Source organism: Neopsephotus bourkii, unplaced genomic scaffold, assembly GCF_033783945.1.
Source record: "Neopsephotus bourkii isolate Nb327-2 ecotype Australia unplaced genomic scaffold, CSIRO-AGI_Nbou_v1 NB_947, whole genome shotgun sequence".
NCBI classification, from domain to species: domain Eukaryota; kingdom Metazoa; phylum Chordata; class Aves; order Psittaciformes; family Psittacidae; genus Neopsephotus; species Neopsephotus bourkii.
In genome coordinates, this window is record NW_026901441.1 from 953,804 (window position 1) to 978,862 (window position 25,059).

A 25,059-nucleotide genomic window follows, 5' to 3' on the forward strand; every position below is an offset into this window, starting at 1 on the left:
GGGGATTCGGGTTTATCTTTCTCTTTTAACAAAAATACTTTTTGGCAAGCTTTATATCTCTTCAGGCAAAAATCAGCATAAGACATTAACAGGACTACACACACACATGTGCACTACGACAAACCACCTAATAAATGAGCTTACTAGGACTCTTAGTACACAGCAGCAAACAGTGGCAGATTGAATGTGAGCCACTAAAGCTCTAAATGGAAACAGAGCAAGTCTAGCAGCTTTTGTAATAATCATGTGGCACTGCAATCTTTTATTTGCAAACCCTTCACTTTTTTTTTTTTGTGTCCTGCCTATTTTAAGAAACAAGAACTATTGTGAGCTTTAAAGTTCAGCCACTAGAAGAATTTTTATTTTCCCCTCAGCACCAATGATAAGAGTATTGCTAGCCCTATAAGCACTTGCTGCGTGCAGAACATGACAGAACTCAAAAGTTTAAGATTCACACTGAAAGTCATGCTCTGCATAAGTCAGACTATAGTGCCAACTTTTCAGCATCATTTGAATGGCTGTCTTTCAAATTAAATCAAAGCAGAAGTGACTCTTCCATTTCTAAATCTGCATATGTTTACTTATCCTTCATAAGAAATATTACTACAGGGAGAGAATAAACATTTTGGTTTAAAGAGTTGCTAAGAATATGCCATGTCACTTGATGTGCTAGCACAAACACCTTTTATTTATGGAACATTTACAGTATTTGCTATACTTAGTCACCCCACAGAATTTACAAGAAATTTTTGTAAAAAGAATTTTTTGTAAAAAAAGTTTTACAAAAAAGAATTTTATAAATTTTTTGTAAAAAGAATTTACATGACAGAAGCATAAAGTTGCTGTATACTAGGTTAATCTTGAACACTGCTCTCCTTTCTGTTTGAAGGGCTTCTTTTCACTTGTTTAATACAACACCACGTGACATTCAAATTTGAAAAGGAAATGACTGGGCAGCTGAAGTTAGCTATCCAGGAGGCTATCAGACATAAAGAAGGAAGAAAGATTGAGTACATACCTTTCAGCTATTCAGTAAGATAAACTGCTAAGAAATAGTAATTATGGTTGAACCATATGGTGGGCAGGTTATATACTTCAAATGACAGAAAAATAAAACCAAGAAGCAAGGGGGAAATGTGATTCTTCTCGGCCCATACAGTTGTACTACCTACATTCATAACACAGATACAGCCAAAAAAATTTAGTTCTTAGTCACCTATGAGCAGCTCTAAAATAAAACAGTGAAACACTTAGTCCTATCAAATTGAAGGCCTTAACAAAGTGAAAGGGTAGGCAGCACAATATGTGATATGAGCTTTGAGAAAACAGCCAGCTTCCAAACAATATAAGGTGTTCTATGTCAGGAAGCTCTTCTTGCCAAAATTTCTCACTTTCAAAAGAATGACTTTTAAAAACAAATGTTAAAGCAGTTAAACCCCAAATATAACACCTCTGGGGCTAAACTAGAAAGTTCTTTTCATGTTGATGCTTGTTTAGAATTGCCTCTGCGATCCTCATTTAACTAATTTTCATCCACTTGGTATATGCAAAGTTGCTTTTGCATGGTTCTAATTTATTACAGAACGTATAATGTAACAGTGGGATGCTAAGTGCAACATTATTGTCTATTGAATTATTACTTAATTATAAATTAGCTTATAATTGAAATAAAGGCTATTAACAACACTGCATCAAAACTTGCCATAATATAGTTTTAAAAAGTTGAAGGCAAACAGAAAGATTATCAGAAGTTGAGAAAGAAATGAAAAATGAAAGCAAGCTCATGAGGATGTTGACAACCTGCGTGCCACTGGCTGTGTAAGGGATCTTCTAACTCTAAAAAAAAAAAAAAAAAAAAAGAAGAAGGGAAAATTAAAAGAGAATACTTTCCAAAATAAAGTTTAAAAAATCTGCACTTTACTCTGAAAACAGATATTGTTTCTTGCATCAAATAAAAAAAAATCAAGTCCAGTCAGCTCACTAAAAAGAGCTTTAACTACATACACTTATGGTCAAAGAAATGAAAGTAATTAAGCAATGGTGAGCTGATCCCAGGATAGGCAGAAAGAGAAAATAGTATGAGGACTGCGAAGGGACAGTCGGCACAGGCCAGCCTCCCTTAGGCTGCATTAGTGCTGCTGGGGGATGGCTGAAGCTGTGTTGAGTGCCAGTCGCCAGGTGCTGACAGTGGAGGGGCTGCAGGGTGGCTTCTGTGAGGAGAGGCTGGGGCTGCCCCATGCTAGATACAGCCAGCTCCAGAAGGATCCAAGAACAATTTAAGGCATTGTACATTAGGAAGCTTAATCTTTAATGTGGGGGAAAAAAAACCAAACTGAACTCTCTATAGCAGAATATATTCACAACTTTCCACACAGCCCAGACTGCATAAGATCATAGATACCCCCTCTGAAGAAGGTCCATTTATGTAGGAGACAAAAAGCTAAAAAAAATACCTGCTGCTGTATGAATTGTCAGGTTGCCTGTAGGGGAGAGGAGGCGTAGGTTTGTACAGAAGATCCAGACTGAGCGTGTAGAGTTTCATTTGAGATAAGACAAAATATAGGTTTCTAAATGTGTCCAGAGGACATCTCTGCTGCCAGATTTCCTACTGTAACTAATGAAAATCTGTAGCAGGATTCAACTGCCTCTATACTGGCATTCAGTTCTACCTGCAGTGCCCTAACATTCCCAAAATAGATGTGGAGCTGCTCAGTATTACACAGGAATTACCTGAAAGCCACCCTTATCTGGGGTAGCTGCTGGAAGCTACAACAAAACACGGCAGTACCTTATACGACGCTAGATGCCTAGGAGCTATACATTCCTAAATGGGCACTACAGGTGGTAAAGGTTCAGAGCAGATTTAGTTCAGTTCAGAGCAAGCTGAATCACTCTGAGGCACACCCATCTCCTCCACTAAGTATAATGAAAGCATGAACGCAGCTCATATATAAAGTTAGGGTTGTCATCTGGAATTGATTCCTATTCATTCTGACAGGTAAATGTATTGAGTTAATCCCTCTTGGACACCTTACCAACCTCCTCTTTAACAGGCTGCAGAAGTGACCCAGAAAGGCAGCTCCTCTAATGTGAACAATAGGCTCTACTAAATACCTGCTGATTACAGGAAAACATAGGTGTATAGAACAAAGGGATATAACCTGCAACACAGGATACTCACAGATACAAAAGAGTAAGGTTGTATCTGTGCTGAAAGCATAGGGGTAAAAACCAAAACAATATAGGAAATTTTCCTCCATTTAATTCCTCTCCAACTTGTTGCTTTTTTCTGCTGCATTGCACTTAAATGGGCAAGAAGTTGCCTCTGTGGTCGCTTTAACCCACCCACAAAGACAATCAGATCAGTCCCTGAAATCAGCTGGGAAAGCAGGTTTCTAAGCTAAAAGGGCTGATTCAAATAACCCTGAAGGGTAAAGCTCTTGGGCTGACAAAGATCTGAGAGCAGTTTGCAGGATGGCCCTTCAGATGCCTTCTCTCTTTCTGTAGAAGCTATTTGGCAAGTGGAAAAAAGTTACAGAGAGAAAAATTAACTTTGCCAATGCATGCATACGACAGTATATGTGAGTTTTGATCATTTACCACAGGTTGCAGAGATGCAAGTTACACTACCATTAATCCCAGCAACATACAAACATTTTCTCTAGAACCATCGTGCACATGCTCATCTACTTACAGACCCAGCAACATCTGCTCATCTCTAGAATTAAACCTGTATTTCTCAGTAATACTCAACTTTCTGCAATGTAATATTTCAAATCTTTTCACAAAACTCACCAATACAAATGGGTTTGCTATGAAAGTCTGCTTTTTATGAGCAAGTTAATTACAAATCTAATAGATCATTAAGAAAATAACATTTAATTCCAAATTTTCTGTAAACCTATTACATGTAAATTTGTTGATGGTGTTTTAGTTGGAATACTGAAACTGCACAGAACGTGATGTACTTCAGCCTAAGTAACTTGCAGCTCTTTGGAAATCTCAATTGGAGTTAAAAAAATTATTAGATTTTATCTGCTTCTTAATGAAATGCAGATTACATTTTGTGTAGATTTTTACTTAGTCTCTTACCAACCATTAAACAACCAGTAACAGATATTTTCTAATCACAGTTGAGGGGGGGGGAGGGGGGTTAACTAGAACCCCACAAAACATTACAGAAACCTTGTCTATCGATTTGCTTGCTTGACAGACAATATTCCATCCTCAAAATCGCATTGTATTTAATAAATTCCTGTACCTCAGGTTTCTCTATGACAATCCATCCTAAAAATCCTCACTAACTGCAGCACTGGAGATACATAGATGGAAGCATCCATCTGTTAAGCGAAATCACAAAATGCTCCAAAATGTAAAAAGATACTAGAGATATAAAAGCATAGATGTAAGTATCATTTATCTAGGACATTGCATTGCTGAAAGTACACTGAATTTTAATCCTGGATGAGGATTATGGTTATTTATAATAAACAGAGAAACACAGAGAGAAGGAGAACACAGATTACATCTATTCCTCATAATTAATTTGTCCTCTGAATTTTTTTCTGCTGCTTGTTGGTTTCTTATAATTCCTAATAGGTCATAATCTTCTGAAATCTCTCTTTGCAGCAAGATCTCTTTTTAGCTAAATCTCTTTGGTTTGGGTGTGACAAAATAGCCCCAGAAATCAGTTTGCTGAATTTAGTCCATTTAGCACTGCACATTATTTTGTAACTAGTGAAAACAAAGAATTGTGCCTCTGCCCAAAATGATGATATGTAGGATTCTGACTGCCAGATGTGTCCTTGATTGACAGGCTAGCTCTCACACAAACAAATGCTGGGTAAGTATATTAACTATCTGACATCACACAAGTATACACACTAGGCACTTTTACTTAATTTCCATTCAGAGCATTGCACAACACAAACGCATTTCCAATGATCAGATTCACTGCACAGACGTACACTGGAAAAGTGGGTTATATGCAGACTCACTCCACCTGCACACAGGTAGAGTGCACTGGCTTCCACGTTGTCCTCCAGCTAATACTGCAGATCATTAATTTCAAAGAGCTGTAAAACTATCCAACAATATGATCTTATTCCCTAATGTGTTGATATAATAAATATGTGCAAGCCAGATTCCAGAGAACCTAGTCATGGGCAAATTAGAATTACCTATACCTGTTACAGCCTCTGGATTCATCACCTCTTTATTCCAAACTTCTGGATTTTATACTCCAGGATGACTTTACAGACAATTAAATGTGTAAAATGGACTGAAAGGATGCAAGAGCAGCTCCAAATAAATATGGTGACCTCTCATGCAAAACTGCAACTTGCTATATATAGGTTTTGCATGGACTTAAATCTGAGTTTGCTTTCTTTCTACAGCAACATTACTGGAATCATATTAAAGTGAATGAAGAGCTGGAGAAGCCAGAAACAGATCTGTGAGGTGACTATGCTTCAAAAGTTATCATCTATATACAGATCAGTCTACATGGATGTCCTACTTTTCAGCAAAGGCACATCTAAATACTAATGTAATGTGTACTTCTGGACAAAAAGAAAACCAGGCAAATAATTTCAACATTTTCCACTCTAACTTTGTAGTGAGGCAGACCCAAGTCAGGTAGGAAGATGTTCCTCTTTACTTCCATACTGACAGCACTGTATTCTCATCTGGGAAAGTAAGCTGTAATCACCACGGAATTGAACACTGATCTCCCACACCTCAGACAATAGCTGAAGCAGTAGGATACAGAGCATTGCTTGGAGAATCACTCAAAGGTTCTCTTGATCTCCAGCTTTATACCATCAACTTAAATGGACCAAACAGAATGTGAGATTGTTAGTGTTAAAATGATAAAAATACTATGCTGAAGGCATATGCTGTTAGGAAAGAGGGCTGCAATAACAATGTATTTTCTTGGTCATCAACTGTAGAATCGCGTGGCTAGACAGTTAAAGTAGTTGGCTAACAGGTAAACTAACCCTCAACAAAACAAGGACTTGAGCAGTTACTGTTCTAATGCTGACTAAAAGCTATAGTGAGGGGACAAAAATCAGCTGTCTAATGACACTTCTACAGTCCAACCATTAAATGAAGAAGTTCTGATCTGATTAACTTTGAAGCACGAGTAACAGCTGCCTGCTTTTCCTTTTGTGTACAAGAAACAACATTTTTGCCAGCTGGACACTGAAAAACAGGTATTAAAAATCAAAACACATTGCTGCAGCAAACTGGGTGGAAAACAAGCTAATTTTAAAAATTTATTAAAAAAAAATAACTCTTGGATTTTTTTGCAAGTGAAGTAACTTCCCAGAAAGCAGAGTCCAGTGCTCCACACGTTACTTGAGATAGAATTCCTCAGTTTCTTGCTGGACTGCTGTTTGGGTTTTTTTCTTTTTTTTCTATTATCTGCTGAAAGCAGAAGTTCCAGGGAGCGATAACTGAAAATGAGCACTTCTTTCCTGATGCATACAAACCCCAAATCTTTTAGGAAACAAATAATGTTGAATGTTAGAGAGAGAGGATTTATCTCCTATCACTTTGCAATTTGATTTGTAATCTCACTTCTTTCTGATGGATTTTTTTATTGTTGTTCTGCAGCAGTATTAGTCAGAATTTCACACAAATTAGCCTTTTAATGAACAAATTGACATAAGAGTTCTGTGAAAGGGATGTAAAAACACTCCTGACAATCCAGACATTTTGTTCTGGCAATATTAACAACTTCTGTTAAAACTAACAGTACACAGCTGAATTGCATGGCATATGCACCCAAGTTAGTAAGGCTTAAATTGGCAAGTCATTATGTAAGGAAATTTGAAGCCTAATTTAAAGGAACTAAATGACAAACACCCTGTAAAAATACCTGACACACAATTAGGGAAATGTTTCCAAATTGTCTTTCTTTCCAAGTATAAATCACTGACATTATACCAAAATGAAAACAATTTCAGTGAAAGCCAGATCAGAAATATGAATCTCCAGTATCTCAGCACTGATAACTGGCATTACTTTCTGCAGCCGCATACCACTCAGTTCAGTTAAATCAATTCCATTCTATGTACAATGTATTTTACATCCTGATTTGCTCTCAGTTGTCCTTATGTATGCAAACAGAAAAATGTGTAAGCAAACAGCTCTATTCTGCACAACTAACATCTCAGGAAAACACAGGAAACAGTGGCAAAACTGTCTTTCATCACTTGCTCTCAATTCTTTTCACTTTAAACTTGATCAGAACTTGTAAAATCTTAATGAAATCTGTAGAATGGTAGACTGATTTCTGAAGATAAATATTTAGCTTAATCTGGAACATGGATCTTCCACTTAACTGACTATCACACGAATTGCACTTAGTTCAATACACCCACAGCACCTCACAAAACCTTTAATTTCAATCCAAAGAAACTGCATTCACTCATTCAAGACTACTTTTGTACCCCAAAATGTATCTCCTATTATATAAGGAGAAACAGAGCCATATGACTTCATACATCAGATGCTTACAAAGGAAGCACATTTCCTAATCAAGTATTAAGAGGAAGTTTTACAGGAATGATGCAAGGAAAAAAAGCTGTATTTTCAGGTGGTTTTGTGCTCTAAAGGCTGTGGCACCGCTGGAGGGAAGAACAGAGCAAGCAGGAGTACTCAGCCAGAGCTCTGCCCACTCCTTGCCAAACCAGGGAGAAGCTCCAGCTGGACATTTTGCTCGCTCCTCCACTGCCCTAATAACCCTGATAGTTTATATCAGAGGAGAGAGTGAATGGAATGGAAAGAATTAAAATGCTGGTGTACGAAACACAGCTTGAAGGATCCAGGGTGAAAGTGCAGACACACTCTAAGGAACTGACAACACCTATAAAACATTGTGCCAAATTAAAAGTAGCTTTTCTCTAAGCACCTACATGACTTCCTTCTGAAATGAAGTCTCATGTAAAAGTCTGTACTGATAACATTCTTCCTTCTTTAGAAGTATGCAGAAATGCTCAGGGGCCACAGTGAATAGGTTGCCACATTCACATAACATTGTTTCTGAATACTAAGGTAACATGAAGGAAAACATTTGCCCTTTTTCTGTACATCAGGTGACTGCCAGCTGTTTTCAAACCCAATATTATTAGTAATATTATTAACAATGAATGCTCTCACTGTACAACTACATTTAAGCCTGATTTGAATAAGCAGACTAGCTATCAGTCTTCTTATCTGACAATGCTCCCATTAAATGTGGCCTGCCTGTAACAAGCAGGCTCAGGTGAAAAGTATGAAAAGCAAACCAATACTCAAAGAACATGGAAGAACTCAAGACACATATTTAGGTGTACATTTTGACATATTAGAATAAGAATCATGGCAAATTATGTGCCCCATTAGCCACTAGGATGTACCAGTTATTGCCAATTAATTTAGTAAGCATACTGGAGTCATGTCTTGACAAACCTAAGATGCCAGCTAACACGCACACTACAAGGAATGAATGTTTGGGATGTCCTTTATTATTTTAAATGAACAGAGCACATATGCTACATATTTTTTAAACAGTCCTTCAAATATATTTGGTTAGTTACTCAGAAAGGTGAAGAACAGCTTCGAAAAGTATTACATTATTTATACCCCATTTTAAAAGTATTTAGCTAGAAGCAGCAGTTGACAGGATTTTCTTCAGGACCTAATACACTCCCCTACAGCAAAAAGCAACTATACTGCATAAATCCTTTCCTAAACTTCTCAAATTTAACCTTTGAAATGTTATTGGAATGTGACATGGAAACATTTCCTAAGACTTTACTCTTCTGATTGCAAAACCTTTTTCCAGGCCAAGAGCATTTACAGCCAAGTTACACCCAATCGGTCTTCTGCATTTACTATCCTCCTGAGTGAAGGCTATTTTTATTTAAAATTACTATATTTCTATATATCAGTTATGATTACTCTAGCTTTTGTCCCCCTAGTCTCTAGTCTTCTCCCATATAAACAGCTTTTTATTTCTTTGACCATCCTCTGCATGACTTTTTTTGTGCCTGTCACAGTTTGCATTTGTCAAAGCTGGGTAACACATGTTACACAACATCCCAGGTGAGGTCTCATTAATTCTGCAACTCTGCATGAAATAGCTCAAATCTAGGACAATTTTCCTGGACTTAGCACTTTGATATCACACACTTCATCGCCCTTTCCAGCTGATGCACTCCTAACTTGTAGGAACTTGGTGCATGTGTTTTAATATTAATATAATTTATTGTGATAAAAATTCATGTGGAGAGAACAAGGCTCATATAAACATGTTTAAAAAGTCTTTACTAACATTAAACTCATCAGATAAAGACGGGTTTTTCCCTATATGTAGAATAATCAAGAATGTTGAGCCACTGAAAATAGTAAAATATTCCTCGTGTTGCTTTCATGAGTTATACCAGTTGTTCTGCTTATAAAGGATGTTATTTGCTAGATACGTGATAACGTTTTTTAACTAATTTGTTCTATATATTTCATTAGCTTTCAGAGACAAGCACTGCTAAAACAGCTGTACTTTATAAAAAAGTTTCCCAGGTTCCTCACACAATCAGGACTAATTATTGGATACTTTGCCTCTGACTCCCTTAATTTTCCAGCTGTTAAAGAGATGCAGCTTAGCTTCATCACAAGGTACAGAAGATATTTTCAAGTATATTATTAGGGCACATTAGGGCATTTTCGTGGCATGTGGAAGCTTGGAGTTCAACACCGCAAAACCTAAACCAAGGCAAGTGCAAACAGTGAGAGTATTTTTAATTGAACTTAGGACAATCCAAATGTGTCAGTATGTCTTCAGGAAACATGACTTCAGCGCGCATCAGTGGAGTCTAGTTTGTGGATCCCAAATGACATTTTTCAAAGATGAACACCTAAGCTGTCACCTTATCAAAGGCACATTCTCTACTCTATGTGGACTACCAATATTTCAGTTATCTAGCAAAGTTTTTGTCACAGACTGAAGCGTGAAGGATGCATCAAGCACATAAGCAAGTCAGGTGAAGTTTGCCTGTATTGCTCTCCAAAACCTACGTGGCTAAATTGTACCTAAATGGCACTTATGGCACTTAAGAGCTTTGCTGTTTCTGGCCCTGAAGATGACTGTTGCAAGTGCACTAGCCTTTTAATACACACCCATGGATGCATCAATGATGCACTGCTTTAGTAAGACATCGGTTACCGAGCTGAAACTTCTCCAACTCTATCCTAAGTGATTTAGATGAATAGAATGGAAAAGATCTGGAAGTCCCAGATTATTTCAGCACTTTCTTCAGAGTACCACACTGAAAACAGTGGAATGAAGCTGTAGTGAGTTATACTTCATAACCATTAGAAAGACAACCCTGCTCTTAGAACACTGCTGCCTTATGAAAAAATCTACCACAATATGCAGGTGAGATAGAAATAATTTTCTCTGGGCGTTACACAGTATAGTACTATAAAAGGTTACATGTATGCTATAACGTAAGTTGGGGCATACCACCACTTCATAATACAAGTATAACACCACCATCCACATGTCCGAAACTACATTGGACTGTAATGACTTTACACTTGTTTCAGCTGCTGACTAATTCCCACTATCTAAATCTCCAAGTTAAAATACCACCTTTTGCAAACCTGCCTGAGAAGAAGCTGTAAGTGAACACGCACTGTTCTGCTGAAGTATCGCCATCCCTTTCTCTATACACAGGACGCAGAGATGAACAGGGAACAACCCTCACGTACCTCAGATATGACACAGACGTTAGTAGAGCATACGCCAGTACTTGATCCTAAAAGTTTTACAAATTTTTTAAATGGTAATTACACATTTGCAAAGCTTTTACTCTATCTTGCTCACCATACCTATATCCAGTTGTAAGAGGTTAAACTTTGCCTATGTGCATTATTCCAAATGTAAAGTAAAAAGCTGATTTCACAACAATTCCCTGAATTGCTGCTGCAGCCAGAAGTGAAACACAGCAAACCACGTAAATCAATGTAAAATTACAATTAAAATACTAAATTAGATTTCCTGAACGTGATGGAAGGACCTTTCATGCAAATAGTCAAGATGTTAACCAAAGACAGTTTTATGAACTAAAGCTTTATTACACTTCATTACCTCCTGTATTTTATAGCCTATTAATAATTCTAAGTTCTTAACTGATTTCTTTTATTGCCCCAATTTTGACAACAGTCTCCAGTTTCCTTGCTGAGCTATCTTGAAGCCTGTGTTAAGCTAGGGGATAGGCAGGGCCTAGATGCTAGGACCCCTGTTCTTTCCCCCCTCCCTTTAGTTGACTAAAATTTCAGTTCAGTTTTTTACATTAAAATGTTTCCCAGATAACTAACAACAGTATAATAATAAATGATAAAAAGCATGGATTCTAACCACTTTGTCCTCCTTTGGGAAAGCATCCAAGGAAGCAGAATAAAAAGAGAAAAGAAAAAAAAGAAGAGAAAAAGAATAAAATAGGCAAGTATTAATAGACAGATTTCAAAGAAATGCAATTCTAGTAACTCTCTACAAAGAGATTAAAACATAAAATTTCAAAGAAAAAATAAAAAAGCTTTAAATAAAAAGATGACATTACTGCATATGTAGAAAACATGTTTTCCAACCCTAAGCCACAGAAGCTTAAACAATAGAACAAACAAAAGGCAAGTTACAAATGAATGAAAGTACAAACACTTCTTCACTTCTGTGACTTGAAACAGTGGGTAAAAATAATTACAATACATTCCATCTTTTTCTGAGTAGAGATAGTCTGTATCATACACACTAATTAACAGTATAACATATCAAAGTAAACTATATTTTCATAGACTTGCTCTAATGACACCACCTGCAGGTGATGCAGTGTAATGCATCTATTTGTATTGAATGCATCTGTTTATATATTGAAATATGAATATCTGAATCTTTTTGTCCAATGCACCTATGTAACATTTTCAGAATGTGCATGTAATTTAATAGACTCACAAATACATCACAGCTACAGAAAACTTCCACATAAAGATTAAACGCATTTTTTTCTCAGGATTTTTTTGTTGTTGCTTACATGAAAGTTCAGAAGCCCTATTCTGTTGATGTTTAGCTCAAAGAAAGTGAAAGGCCATAAACCAATTCCATTGTGAGCACGATTATCTGTCATAAAATTCGTGATCATTTTTAACTGAATTTGTTTTGAGACAAAGAGCATTGATGCATTTCCCCTACAAAAGATTGGCACCTTAAAGCATATAAGAAAGTTATTCCATCTCATGATAGATAAAAAACCCTTATTTATGCAATAAAAAACATTTTATAACACACATTAGTCCTAAATGATCAGCTAAAAATAATCACTGGGTAATGGTCTTCCAAACACAGAGCCAGTCACTCATGTACAAGTGAGTAGCCAGCTCTTTGGAGGGGACTGACTGAACAGAGGGTATTCTTGGAAACCCTTTGTCTTTATGGACAGCTACTGCAGCTAATTGCATGTGGACCAGAGAAAGATTTCTCTCACCTGAGAGTAGGATACCAAGCCCAGATTAATCTATAGTTTTACTTTTTAAATAAATTTAAAATAAATTGACATAACACTATCACTGTGTTTCTGGAGAGGTTTTTACCCCTACCATTAACTGATTTTATGTAAGAAAAATCTATAAATGTATATTAAAAGCCCTATAGAAGAAATCTAAAATTAAATTAGTTCAATAAAAATTTATCAATGTGGCTTTGCACCTGAGCAAAAGTTTCTTCTTCAATTCTATGCAAAATGAGAATATTTTCAACCTATCACACACCATGTGTTCTTCTCTTTTTCTAATTGACTCAATGAATTCTAAGAATTGCCACAATTATTAAATACATTATTCTACTTTATACACATCTCATAATGAAGCAATGAATGAAACACTTAAGTAAAATGAAGCATGAAATGCCAAACTTAAAGTGAACAATCTGCAGTGTGACAATGTCAAGGAAGCTTTTTCTAAGAGTACACATCAGAAGACTTACATTGTTTGATCGCAGAGAGACACGACCTCCACATCGAGCACAAAACTTGGTCCGGCAATAAGAGCATAAATGGCCACAACCATCTGCAAACTTTGTTTTATGACAGATTCCACATGTTGGAGCATCATCCTTGTGCTCTCCCTGGTAACGGCGGGCTTCTTCCCCTATCTTTCTTACTTGTTCTTTATAGCTTTCAAATTGTTGATGCAACCTCCTGCATAGATGAGAAAAAAATTTATATAGCAAGAATAGGAGGAAACACTAATACTGTGTATTTTTTTCTTTCAATTTATAACTCTACCTAACATTCCTGGCATGTTTACAATAATAAATGTACCTCTTGCAAAATACACACTGCACATGGAAAACTATATAGGAGAATCTGAAGGAGAAAAATAACAGACACATGTACTCCTATTATGCTTTATTCAAAGCTCATGAGCAAATCATTTCACTTTAACAGGAATTGATCCCAATATAAGAAGTCAAAAATCACAGTCTTAAACAGAGGTATCTGCCAGGTACAGAATAAAAGCAGAAATATAAACGCCTGAGCAAATTTGCATTGTTTTTTAATCAATGTTCTTTATACACCAGGAATAACAAATCAATCTTCATTTACAGTAGCACACTTATGTTTTTGAAACCTGAGTTACTAACACAAGACTTAAAGATTCCAAAACACACTCTACAATCACACTGGCCATAAAAGAATCTGAGAAAAATTTTCGGTGTCAAATCTCCATATTAACAATCCACTGTATTTTCTTTTGTTAGGTATGAGAGACTACTTAAGGTTTGCTGTCCCTCATTACATACATTAATGAGGGACAGACTTCCAGCTTAGCTGTAGGAGTATATAGATGCATTAACAGGTATATTGATTTCCTAAAATTTGGCTTTCAAAGACGTAGCACTTTTTCCCCAGCTGCCCCAAATAATAAGCAGCCTGACACTACACCAACCAACTGGCTAAGCATCCTGCTACCCAGAAGACCCAGTTTCTAGTCACAAGCTCAGCGAAAGGCACTCAGCCCTCCAGCCTTCTCTTCCCCTTCTGTGAGGAAAAATAATAATTAAATACTTAGTGATAAATTCTTTCTTATCATTATCATATTATCTCTGAGGAAAAACAAGCTCTCCTGTTGGTTTCTATGAGATTTTCTTTGCAAAGATGGAAGTTTCAAATGGGAACCAGACAAAGGTCCAGGCACTTCCAAAAGGGGCAATCAGCTCCTCTCCTACCCCTGGCTGCATGCCTGTTCCTTAGGCACTGATATGAACATTCACCAGAGCCCTCTCAGTGAGCTAACCCACGAACCTGAACCAACAGAAAATTCTCCTATGGAAGAGGGGGGAGGAGGAATCAAAAAAAAATTGTTTTCCCATCATTTTGCTCTCTGCATCACCCCACTCTGAGCAGGGCACTGGAGAGCTGGGAGGAACGTAGGACATGAGATCCTGAAGCCAGAAATGAAAAGAACCAGTAAAGGGCAGGATCGCCCTTTTTGCAGCAGTGAGCTCAGCTGCTATGAAGCTTAATTTACCTCACTCTGAAGCTTAAGAAACTATCCAATTTCAGCTATCAACTATCATACTATCCATCAAATTATACAAGAAAGAAACATTTTTGTGGGTGTACCGGGACAGCACAGCACTATAACTCCTGACCTGTATTTTCAGAAGCTTCAGCAAAGATTTTAGACAGCCTAAGAAGGGGAATCCAATAGGCACATTTAACAACTCAGGCTGACATTACAAAAAAATCATGAACAGCTAAATACATTATTAGCAGCAACAGGGAATCTTGCGTTTAATAAGTAACAGTAGGTTTGCTGTCTACAGAGGTCTTGTTGATACCCTTCATCTCCACTACCTGTTCCCTTAGCATTGAGACTTCCAGCACTTAACCAATGTATTTCTAGTGAGACGATTCTGTGTTTCTGTGGGATTTTGTGTGTGGCGGACTTGTTTTGACCTTTAAGATATAAGCAATCAGTGTTATCTGTATGAAATAGTGTTTTGGTGAAGTGGATATTTTTATTTTAAGATGATATTTAAGCCTAGAAAATGGTACTTCAACATATATAACGGGAATCGTGATAAATACACATAATCCATTTGGACACCACTAAACTCAACCAACTCCCACACTAAAACAGAGACTTCATACGGGCACATTCTGGTGAGGATGCAGCAATAGCAAAAGCTATGAGGCCAAATAATCTGTTGTCCCTCACTACAAACATGATGCATTATACGTAATGCTTTATGCTAATGAAAAACTTGACAGAAGTAAGCAAATGGGTTTTTTCTTTTTGTTTTATTTTATACTAACCTGCTTGAAAAAACTTTTCAGTATTGAGTCAGATGAGAAAAGTAGGTCAACAGAATTAGGCAAAATACTGGAGAAACTTAATACTTTTGGCCACATTATTGGATTACACATGTGATTTAACTTATCTTACACAGCTGCTCACTTACAATACATAAAAACAACTGAAGACATTCAGGAATTTGTATAATAACCAGCTTAAAGAATGTAATTAAATAATAGAGAGGTCTATAGGTAAACTGCTTATTACATCAAATTTTCGATTAAGAAATACAACCTTGGAAGTGAAATTCATTCTCCTCCACTACAGCAAGACTAAAAGCCCTGGCTCTTCACTAACGTGGAAAGGGAAGAGTAAGCACTGACCCCCTTCCTGTTCTTTTCCAATTAGACAATCTGCATCTGAATTTTTCCAATCTCATATGAAGCTTAGGAAGTGCATTAATAGAATGATGGTTTGCCCTTCTGTGTGCACCAAGGGATAGATGAACACACTAGCAATAAAGCAAAACCTAAGTGAGAGATTTCATTTCTAACTAGTAAGTATCATTTATATACAGATTTCTTAGTTTCTGCATCAGTGTAATACTCTTTTTACCATGAGGTGTTCAAACCCAGGCACTTATCTTGCATGTCACATTACTCACTAATGGTGAAAACCTAACATTTTACCTACAGAAGGAATGGAACTGGAAAAAAAGGTTGAAGAGCAAAAACAATCTTACCCAGCCCATGGCAGGTCTGGTTCAATTACTTCTTTTGCAAGTTTTCAACCACTTTTCCCAGCTTTTTCAGGAATGACAGGATCTCTGTGTCTCTGTCTGTTCTATAACGGTGGCAGGAAATCCCTCTCAACAGTTTTGCCTTATACAGAAACATATTAAGTATTAAGCAAGAACTAAAATACAGATGGGTATTTTTTTCAAGGTTGCCTTTTTATTTCCATGCAATAAAGCACATTTTCATTAAATGCAAGGAAAAATTAAGTCTATTAAATATTCCTTAATGTAGACAAACACCTAAAGATTAGGTTAAAGACTCAATATCAGCATATAATATAACAGCTTGGGGGACCCTTGAGGAAGATACCAATTCAATTCTTCTGACAGAAAGAGCACCCAGGCTACTGTGTAAGAGAAATAATATAAGCATATACCCACATCCTTTTTCATCATGCACCCCAAAATTCATCTAGTTCTACTACTGCGGTCAATGGCATAGCCAAAAAGGGGAGATTTCCTCACCCACACAGACTACAAAGATAAAGAGTTAAACAAAAAAAGGCAAAATATTAGAACAAAAAATAGAGGAAACTATTTCAGGACTTAACATTGGACAGACTGAAAATTTACATATTTGTATTTTTCATATTGCTGAACTAGAATTCCCTTGATCTTTGTTCTGTATGTTTTTAACATACTGCATCAACAGAATAAAACTTCGGGTACCTCCAAGAACACCTCTTTATAACATTTATGTGTGAAAATTAGAATAGAATCATAGAATCATAGAATAGCTAGGGTTGGAAAGGACCTTCAGATCATCAAGTTCCAACCCCCCTGCCATGAGCAGGGACACCTTGCTCTAAACCATATTACCCAAGGCCTCGTCCAACCTAGCCTTGAACACTGCCAGGGATGAAGCATTCACAACCTCCCTGGACAACCTATTCCAGTGCCTCACTTCTTTGTTTACTAGAAACACACAAGTGCCTGTGCCTCTGGAACTATTCAGATCACCAATGGCATCATATGATGGTCCAAGACTTCCTACTGATACACCTTTTATTAGGTAGTAAACTTATTTACCAAGCAGGAAAGACCTCTCCACACATAGGATTAAAACCATTCTCCTCTTCATTGAGAAACAATGGAAAGATATCTACAAATGCAGCAATACATTTGAGAACATAGCCCAGAGAAGTCGAGAAACTTGACTGATAAGCTTCCTTAAATGTCATTGTCAACTTCAATTGTGCAGATCTCACATCACCCAACACAACAGATGCATTCACATAAGCAGGCTCCACTGGTGAGGGTGCCTTCTGTTTCACGTTCGCGTAGGTGGTACATATGTGTGTGACCAAGGGAAGATCATATAATGGGTGAATAGGTCTAAAAGTTATTTGTTGTTGCTAAAGTTCTGGAAGAGACTAAGCTGCTTGGAGAGGCACATCAGCCTCAGGACTTTACCACACGTACATTAGAGGCTGACACCTCTCACCTGAGAGGTGCAGGACAAACACCAATATACAGTTTTCATGTGTAGAGTGAAAGACTTGACTCATTCATTTTTACAGTGTACATATAACTCAACATGTGTGGAGGTTTCTAGGGTTTTTTCCCCAAGAAAGCCTGCTGGGTTCCTCTCCCCTGTCAAAGGCATTTCACAAAAAAACTGCCTTAGCTACGTGTCATACATGTACCACATTTTCATTTGAATATTCAGTATTTTGTATCAACAGTGTGTGTGCAAACTAGTAAAAAAAATAGTGATAGGCAGGTCTGCAAAGCTTTACTCGTGTCTTTGTGAACTTACTTAAAACTGTAAGCCTTGGAGGATGATCATGGTATAAATTTCTTACATACCTTAAACTTTTCAGTCAGTTCACTGATTCCATAAAGACAGATGGACAGATGGACACTGCAGTAACTTATAACACTGACTGATCAGAAAGTGGAATATCAAACCACACCAAGTTACAGTTTCTGTTGTTGGGTTCCTTTGAAGTGGCCCAAATGTGTACGTACTCTGCAATCTTCTCCACTAAGCATATACTGAAATTATGCTCCAAGGATGTTTTTTTCTTATTAAAAAGCTATGTTACTGCTTTCTTGCAGTAATATAGTGTTGTCTTTGCAGTAACACAGTCTTGTTTTAAATTCCTGTAGTGTACACCTATCTGAACAATTTGCACATATACACTGAAGATTAAAAAGTGACAAAATGGAGCACTTGCTTATTTATGTTCTGGCTGCATACATTTTCTAAAAATGCCGAATATTTGGTTCACCTTTGTGCGTAGTTACATTTTAAATTATTTTTAAATGTAGTATGAAATTGTATTTTTAACTTAAAGTTCCAGCAGATGGCACTACAGGTTGCGTTTTCACTCTCAGCCCAATTCAAACGATTCAGTCTTGGAATCCCAAGTATCTGATGTAATATTATAAAAATATTATGCCCTCTCATGAGTTCATGCTAGTAGAAAAAGTGCCCCCTTCTAAGTGACATAGCCTTAAGTAACTATCCAGCAGCAGCTACTGCATGTATGAAAAAAGCTTAGCCAAATGCAGTACTTTGCCCTGCTCACCCTGGCACAAAAACACAAATCACACTGAATTTAAGTAAGTCTTTTGTTTTGTTTTTGTTCATAAAATGAGACTTCTACCAAGTTTTGTTGTTAGCATTCTTTTTTTATGGTACATAAAATAAAAAAAAAAACATACTCAAGAATGCAAATTCAGGTTAGTTTTCACACATTGTCATGTGCTGTAGATGCTCAACAGACTAACACTTCATGAACATGATGGCACAGTAATGTATTTGGACAAAGCACTCCTGGATATTTAATATGACCATGAAGGCAATGGCTAGATCTAAAAACTTGCAAACTTTAAGCAGCTACAATGAAGCTGTGATCTGAAAACCATGCGTGAGCAGCTCCATAAAGCTGGAAGCACCTTGGTCCCACCTGGCGCCTCACTGTGCTGCCAGAGCTGCAAGAAACTCATCTCACACCAGTGTTCCCAAGGGGAACAGCGCAGGACACAGCTTTTCACGTCAGCCCCATGAGCACCTTAGTTAGGAAAAGCTGTCAACTTGTGATCGGGTTTTGGTATACATGCTTTAAACAACAAAGCCAAGACAGGCAATCTTAGCAAGATCCTGTGGAAAGCTTTGTCTGAATAAAGGGAAAGGAGTTTACGGGGAATCTAGTATGTGTTGACTAGAAGAATAGCTGAACTCCAGTGAAGTCTACATATATTTGCTAGTTACTTCATGCACCATCACACCACATATAAATCCATTATTAACATTTATACTGTCTGCACAAGTAGGACGAATTAAGGTTGAATAGTAAATAAAGGAATCTAACTCTTTCCTCTCCCAGTGCTTGACGTAGCAACATTAATGTATTTGAAGCCTATATTTGAAATCCAGGAATTTTTTTTAATTTTCAGGGTATGCTGCTGTTTAGTATGGATGATACCTGGTTTGGTTGTTTTGTGAAGATCAAAGAACTGCTGAATGTATTCATATTGAAAAACACTGAGTTTTGCAGTACGTTCCTCTGAGTGAATCTGGATGTGTTTAATATTCCTTTATTACTGCTTTTGCTGTAATTTTTATTCAGTGGAAGCTGCCACTTAAAAAGCAGAGTATAGTCTTAGTCTTTTATGCAGACAAATGCTTGCTAAAGGCAAGCAAGTCAAGTTGTAAAACGGATAGCAATCTTTAGAGCAAAAAAGGCCATGTTTGTGTAAGAGTAATACAAGCAACCACAAATGGAAGAGTTAATGGCTTCCATGTCTTGAGAGTGTTGGGTTTTCTTCTCTAGAAACTGGCTGCTTCTAGCCCCTTTGGTACTGCCTGCTTTCCACCTTCTCAGTTTTCGGTGACTTTACTTGCCACCCATTTGACCTTTCCCTGTTTACATTTCCTGTAGGTCTTCTCGCTCCCTCCTACACATTTTTTTCAACAAATATATCACAATAATTATTATATACAAAATATAGCAGATTCTATGTCCTGTAAAAAAACACAACAAATATTCCTCAAGATCTCATAATTTACCTGGCCTGAAGGTTTCTTCCTTCTACCCTGTTCATTCAACACACAATTATGGATCAACTCTATTACTCTCTCAACTGGGTCTTTGCCCTTAACATTTTTCACCTCACCAGCAATCACCTGAATCCGGCTTGGCACCAGCCCTTTTTCCTCCACATGCCAAGACCTTTTCTTCCTCCCTGCTTTATTGGTGCAAACACAAATTTGACCAAACTGGTAATTTACAGGTCTGTTTCTCTACCTCACATTTGTCTCCTGTCCAAAGTGTTTGGCATAGATGACAAACTCCTGTCATGTTTTACCTGTACATCAAACTCCATAAACTGAAACATATCTCCTTTTACCTCCAGCAAACCTTAACCACCGCCTCCATTCTACTTGCCACTCAGAACCAGTAACTATTGTGCTATACTAGACCCACACCTATTGAAACCTTCACCTAAAAAATACTACATAAGCTTTGGAGATTAATTTTGCAAATTAAAACTAAAACCAACCCAAAGTTTAGTTAATTTCATATCCACCCAGCTTAAATATTCACCTATCATCTGTTTATCTCTTCATTCCTTTTCTCACTGGTGCAAGCCTGTCCTGCTGATAGTCTAATCACAATCCTGAACAAAATTTAATTTATCTTACTTCTCTCTTTGTATTACTCTGATGAGCCCCCTTTTCTACTGCATAAAACATAAATGGCTTATCTTCACCTTCAAAGACTTTTACAGCCTATTTCCATCTTGCCTATCATTTCTCATTCAGTACTGAGACACTTGTGCTCGAGTTAATTTCAACCAAGAATCTTTGTGGCTTTCCCCTTGCTGCCCCTAACACGACAGTATTAGCAACAACACCATCATACTCTCCTCCTTCAAACTCTCCATTGCCTTGATGCCTACAAAGATCTGACAAAAATCAGCCTAAATGTTAAAATTTGAGCTTAATTTTAAGCTTAATGTTAGAATTTAAAATTTAAATTTTTCCCTTATCAGGCCAGACAATACAGACTTCCCTGCCTGCTCCTCTTATTTTATTATTTGCTTAATACCTACAATGCGGACTGCCCCTGTAGCAGACTGCCTTTTTTTTCCATTCTGTAAAAGCCCTCACTCAGAAGGGTTATAGTGCACAAGAACTGTTTCCAGGCAATACGGTAAAACAAACCTCCCAACACAATTCACAAATTTATGAAGTTACTTTTTTTTTTTTTATTTCTTGTGATCATTTTATGATTCTAGTCGTTTACTTTTTAGTTTCAAACCCTGAGGCAATATACTCTACTGTCCCCTGCTTCCATGAGGGACAAAGTGGTTTTAATTAATGTTGGTATTTTCCTACACACCCATGTCACAAGGAAACAGGAGCAGCATAACCATAAAGCATTTAATTACGACTCATGATAAAAGTTCAGACAACTGTTACACTTACAGACCTCACCCAGGAATTTAGACCCAGACAGCACCACTGGAATTAACAGCTGCTCACATGTAACAGATACTTTTGTCCTCAATAGAGGTTAACTTAATTCCAGTTTCCTCATATAACTTCTTACCAAGCACATGCTACATGGAAGCATCCTAACGAGACTGTACAGGCTAAGACAAAAAAGCCCCAAACCTTGGTTAAAATGTCCCCCTCCTCATCACACTAGAGCAAAGGCACATCAGCAAAGTACCGCAGACTGTGCCTTCACCCATGGGGCTCTTCTCTGGTGCCCCTTCACCATCAGTAATAGAAATTTTCAAACTAACATTTTACTAAAGGCAGGTTTTCTGCAAGCACGTCAATGAGCTCATTAAATAACTTGCGTAAAATGTCATTTTTCATCTTCCTGGAAGTTTCCTCATGTAGGTTACTGAAAAACTTCATTTTCGTATGCTTCTATTTGTTTTTTAAAAATAACCTCAGCCCACAAGCAGACTTCCTCCTTACACAACTGAAGAACTGTGAGTCAGAAATGTGCAATATCTACAATAAGGAATTTACATTCTAGCTTCCCACAGTTCCTCCCAAATGACTGTTACCCCTTCTGAGGTATAAAAGAGAAACCAGATAACTAAGCAAACAATGTATAACAGCACTAAAAAAGGCATAGCTGAGGAATTCAGAAAGAAACTATGTCTTGTACTAAAAAGCACTTACACGCTGAGATATATTTAGTACCGAAGCAATCAATGCCTTCTGTGAAAAAAAAAAAAATATCTCTTCTTTGTTTAAGAACATATATTCTTATGTTATGGCTTTCTTGGGAAAAAAAAGTAAATTATTTAAATCAACTCTTTTTTTATTCTGAGTTCATAAAAATATGAAAACCAATGCCATTGATAAAAAGACGTTCCATTCTCCTCACATGACTATTTTTACTACCTCAAACAAGAGTACATCTCCTATGCTTTATGGCAATTCTGTGCAGAAAAGCTTATGTCCCAAAAGTTAGTCTTATTTTTCATTAAAAGTGTTTCAGTACCATTAGGAAGTGGTTTGTGGGTTTTTCTGAGTGATAACTGTTAGGTTTCAACAGTGAAGGTTTTAACAGGAAAAGAAAAATTGAAACAAGACTGAAAGAGGAGGGAGAAAACACCTTTCCACCCACTACTGCTCCATCCCAACTACATTTTTAGGGCCTAGGGTCCTTGTATTTTTGGGAACCTCTGAGCCTATTTCCTTGGCGTTTTCAAGGAAGTATAAGCCCTTTCACCCAATTGCTGTTACGAGCTGGGATCTGGAAACCCATTTTCCTAGGGAGGGCATAAGCCTTATTCACAATATCACAGCTGGCTTGCACAAAAATAAGGAACAAGACCCGTAGATCACAGCATGGAAAACACGCAAAGGGCAACACAATCCAAAAAGCAAGAAAAACAGGTGGAAAATATGATCTATCCCTCTGAGGTGGAGAGGGAACTGTGAATGATGGAGATTATATCAGGGTAGAAAAGGCTCCAGCTGACTGACTTACAGAACAAAAGCCTTGACAGGAGATGTCTGAGCAACAGAAGTCCATCATTTTAGACCAGGTTTTAGACCAGCCAGGAGACCAGATTTCACATGAAGCCCCACACGTAAGCTTGTGATGTACGTACAAGCAGAAGAGTTAGAATCAATGACTTGGAAAATGTTAATAAGTCAAAATAATAGAAAAGGGGGGTGAGTGGGAAATGGTGGCAAGGAGCTACTCACTCCCCTATCTTCCATGGACAGGAAAAGGATGTAACTCCAGTAATCTAACGATTTTTTTGTATTATCCCAGTAAAATTTCTAATTTGTAATTACATTGTAATTTGTAATTACATTGACCACAAATAATTACACGGCCCAATTTGGTGACACAAGGCTTAAGATAATATGAAGTCTCATGAGGCAAGTGAGGTTGCACATAGCTACACACCAAATTGATATTCATGAAAATTTGCCCCTGTGCCCATTGGAAACAGTTTGCTTAAAAACTGCAAGCCACAGCCATAGTCATCAATGATTTCTTCTGAGCATTAAATTCAACAAAACTTCCTTTCTGCAAACAAAGAAATGGCAAGTTGTGCTATGACATGCATCAACTTTGGTCTCCTGGAACAGTTTCTAGCATACTTCTCACATGAGGGCTGCTTCTGTGCCTTAGGGCAGCGAATGACTCCATAGACAACGCAGAAACTACATCGTATTTGCTAAATGTTCAATCCTTCCACTTCTTTAAACATCCTTTTTAACTACAGCGTCTGTCCTCCCAGCTATTATTTGAACTTCACTGATTCATCATCAATCCCACAGTTCAGACTCTTCTCTCATCCCACTACTGCCAGTTCCCAGGCAAGCAGACTCCTATGCCCTAATACAGTCAATTCAGTGCTTAGCTAGAATATATGAGTGATACATGAGTGGTATCATGCAGAGAGGAGACATGTCTACCCCTCTGCCGTATACTTTTACACTTCCAGGAGCAGCCCCAATAGGTCACTGTTGTTCTCCAGCCCTAATATGACCTAAGGAAGGGGGATGGAGCTAAACACTTCCAACACCACCATGAAACTAGGAAAATTACCATGGGTGTCAAAGATGTTTTTTTTCTTCTAAAGAAAAGAGAAAAAGAGAGAACAGTGGGGGTAACGGGAAAAGCATCAACTAATTTTAAAAACAGCCACAGGGGAAACCAAGCAGAGCAGCTTGAAGACCTCCACAGACTCAGCAGACTACTCAAACTCCAAAGTCACTCTTCTGTCAAGCTTCCTCTTCCCAATACTGTACATGGACAGTTTGGCCAGAACCAGTGGAAGAGTGGTGAGGACAGCCCACAATGTGTCAATACCTTGTCCTTTGGTCTTAACCAGTATGGGCATTTTTATACACTTCTTACCTTTGTGAACAACCTCACCAATATGAGTTTTCTCATGTAAACATCACAGCTCTGCTGAACATTCCCATTTGATTTCTTTATCACTCAGCTCTCCTAACACAGACAGGGCAGCAGGAGTGTAACTGGTTTGCTCTGAAGAGTTGTCACCAGCTCCAAGTGCCAGAGTTCAAGAGGTTTCATGAGTTCATACACGTAATGCTGTTAGCAGCCTGAATTTTACCAAATGCAACCACTTAAAAAGTTATGGAAATAACACCATGCTACAGTCCTTCTCTTAGGGGGAATTGTCAAAACAAGCATTCAGGGCCAAGCGTTATCTACCTAATAAACACAGGCCCTGTAAACATAACCAGGTTTCCAAGACTGCTCTTGCTACTCATGCATCAAAACTGTAGAACTAAAGGAATATGTTATTTTACTTACAGCATTCAGGCAATACCTGTTGCAGGAAAACCTGCCACAATGACTGAGGGACAGCAATATCTATATAACCACACAGTGAACCAGCCCAGGGAACTGAATGGGGTTAGACACAAATGAGGAAAAAACAGTTGTATTCAT

General features: G+C 37.6%; 1 protein-coding gene across 22 annotated transcripts in view; it reads right to left on the bottom strand.

Moving 5' to 3' along the window:
* RIMS1 (regulating synaptic membrane exocytosis 1) overlaps positions 1 to 25,059 on the bottom strand; it is a 298,538-nt gene that overhangs the window by 172,884 nt on the left and 100,595 nt on the right. For 21 of the 22 annotated variants that reach the window (XM_061358527.1, XM_061358553.1, XM_061358555.1 and 18 more), the window contains 2 exons: positions 13,025 to 13,238; positions 11,408 to 11,419 (listed from right to left, as the gene is read on the bottom strand). In XM_061358527.1, coding sequence (XP_061214511.1) covers positions 11,408 to 11,419; positions 13,025 to 13,238 — 226 coding nt within the window. The remainder of the gene's footprint in view (positions 1 to 11,407; positions 11,420 to 13,024; positions 13,239 to 25,059) is intronic. The other variant, XM_061358529.1, reaches the window with a different exon arrangement.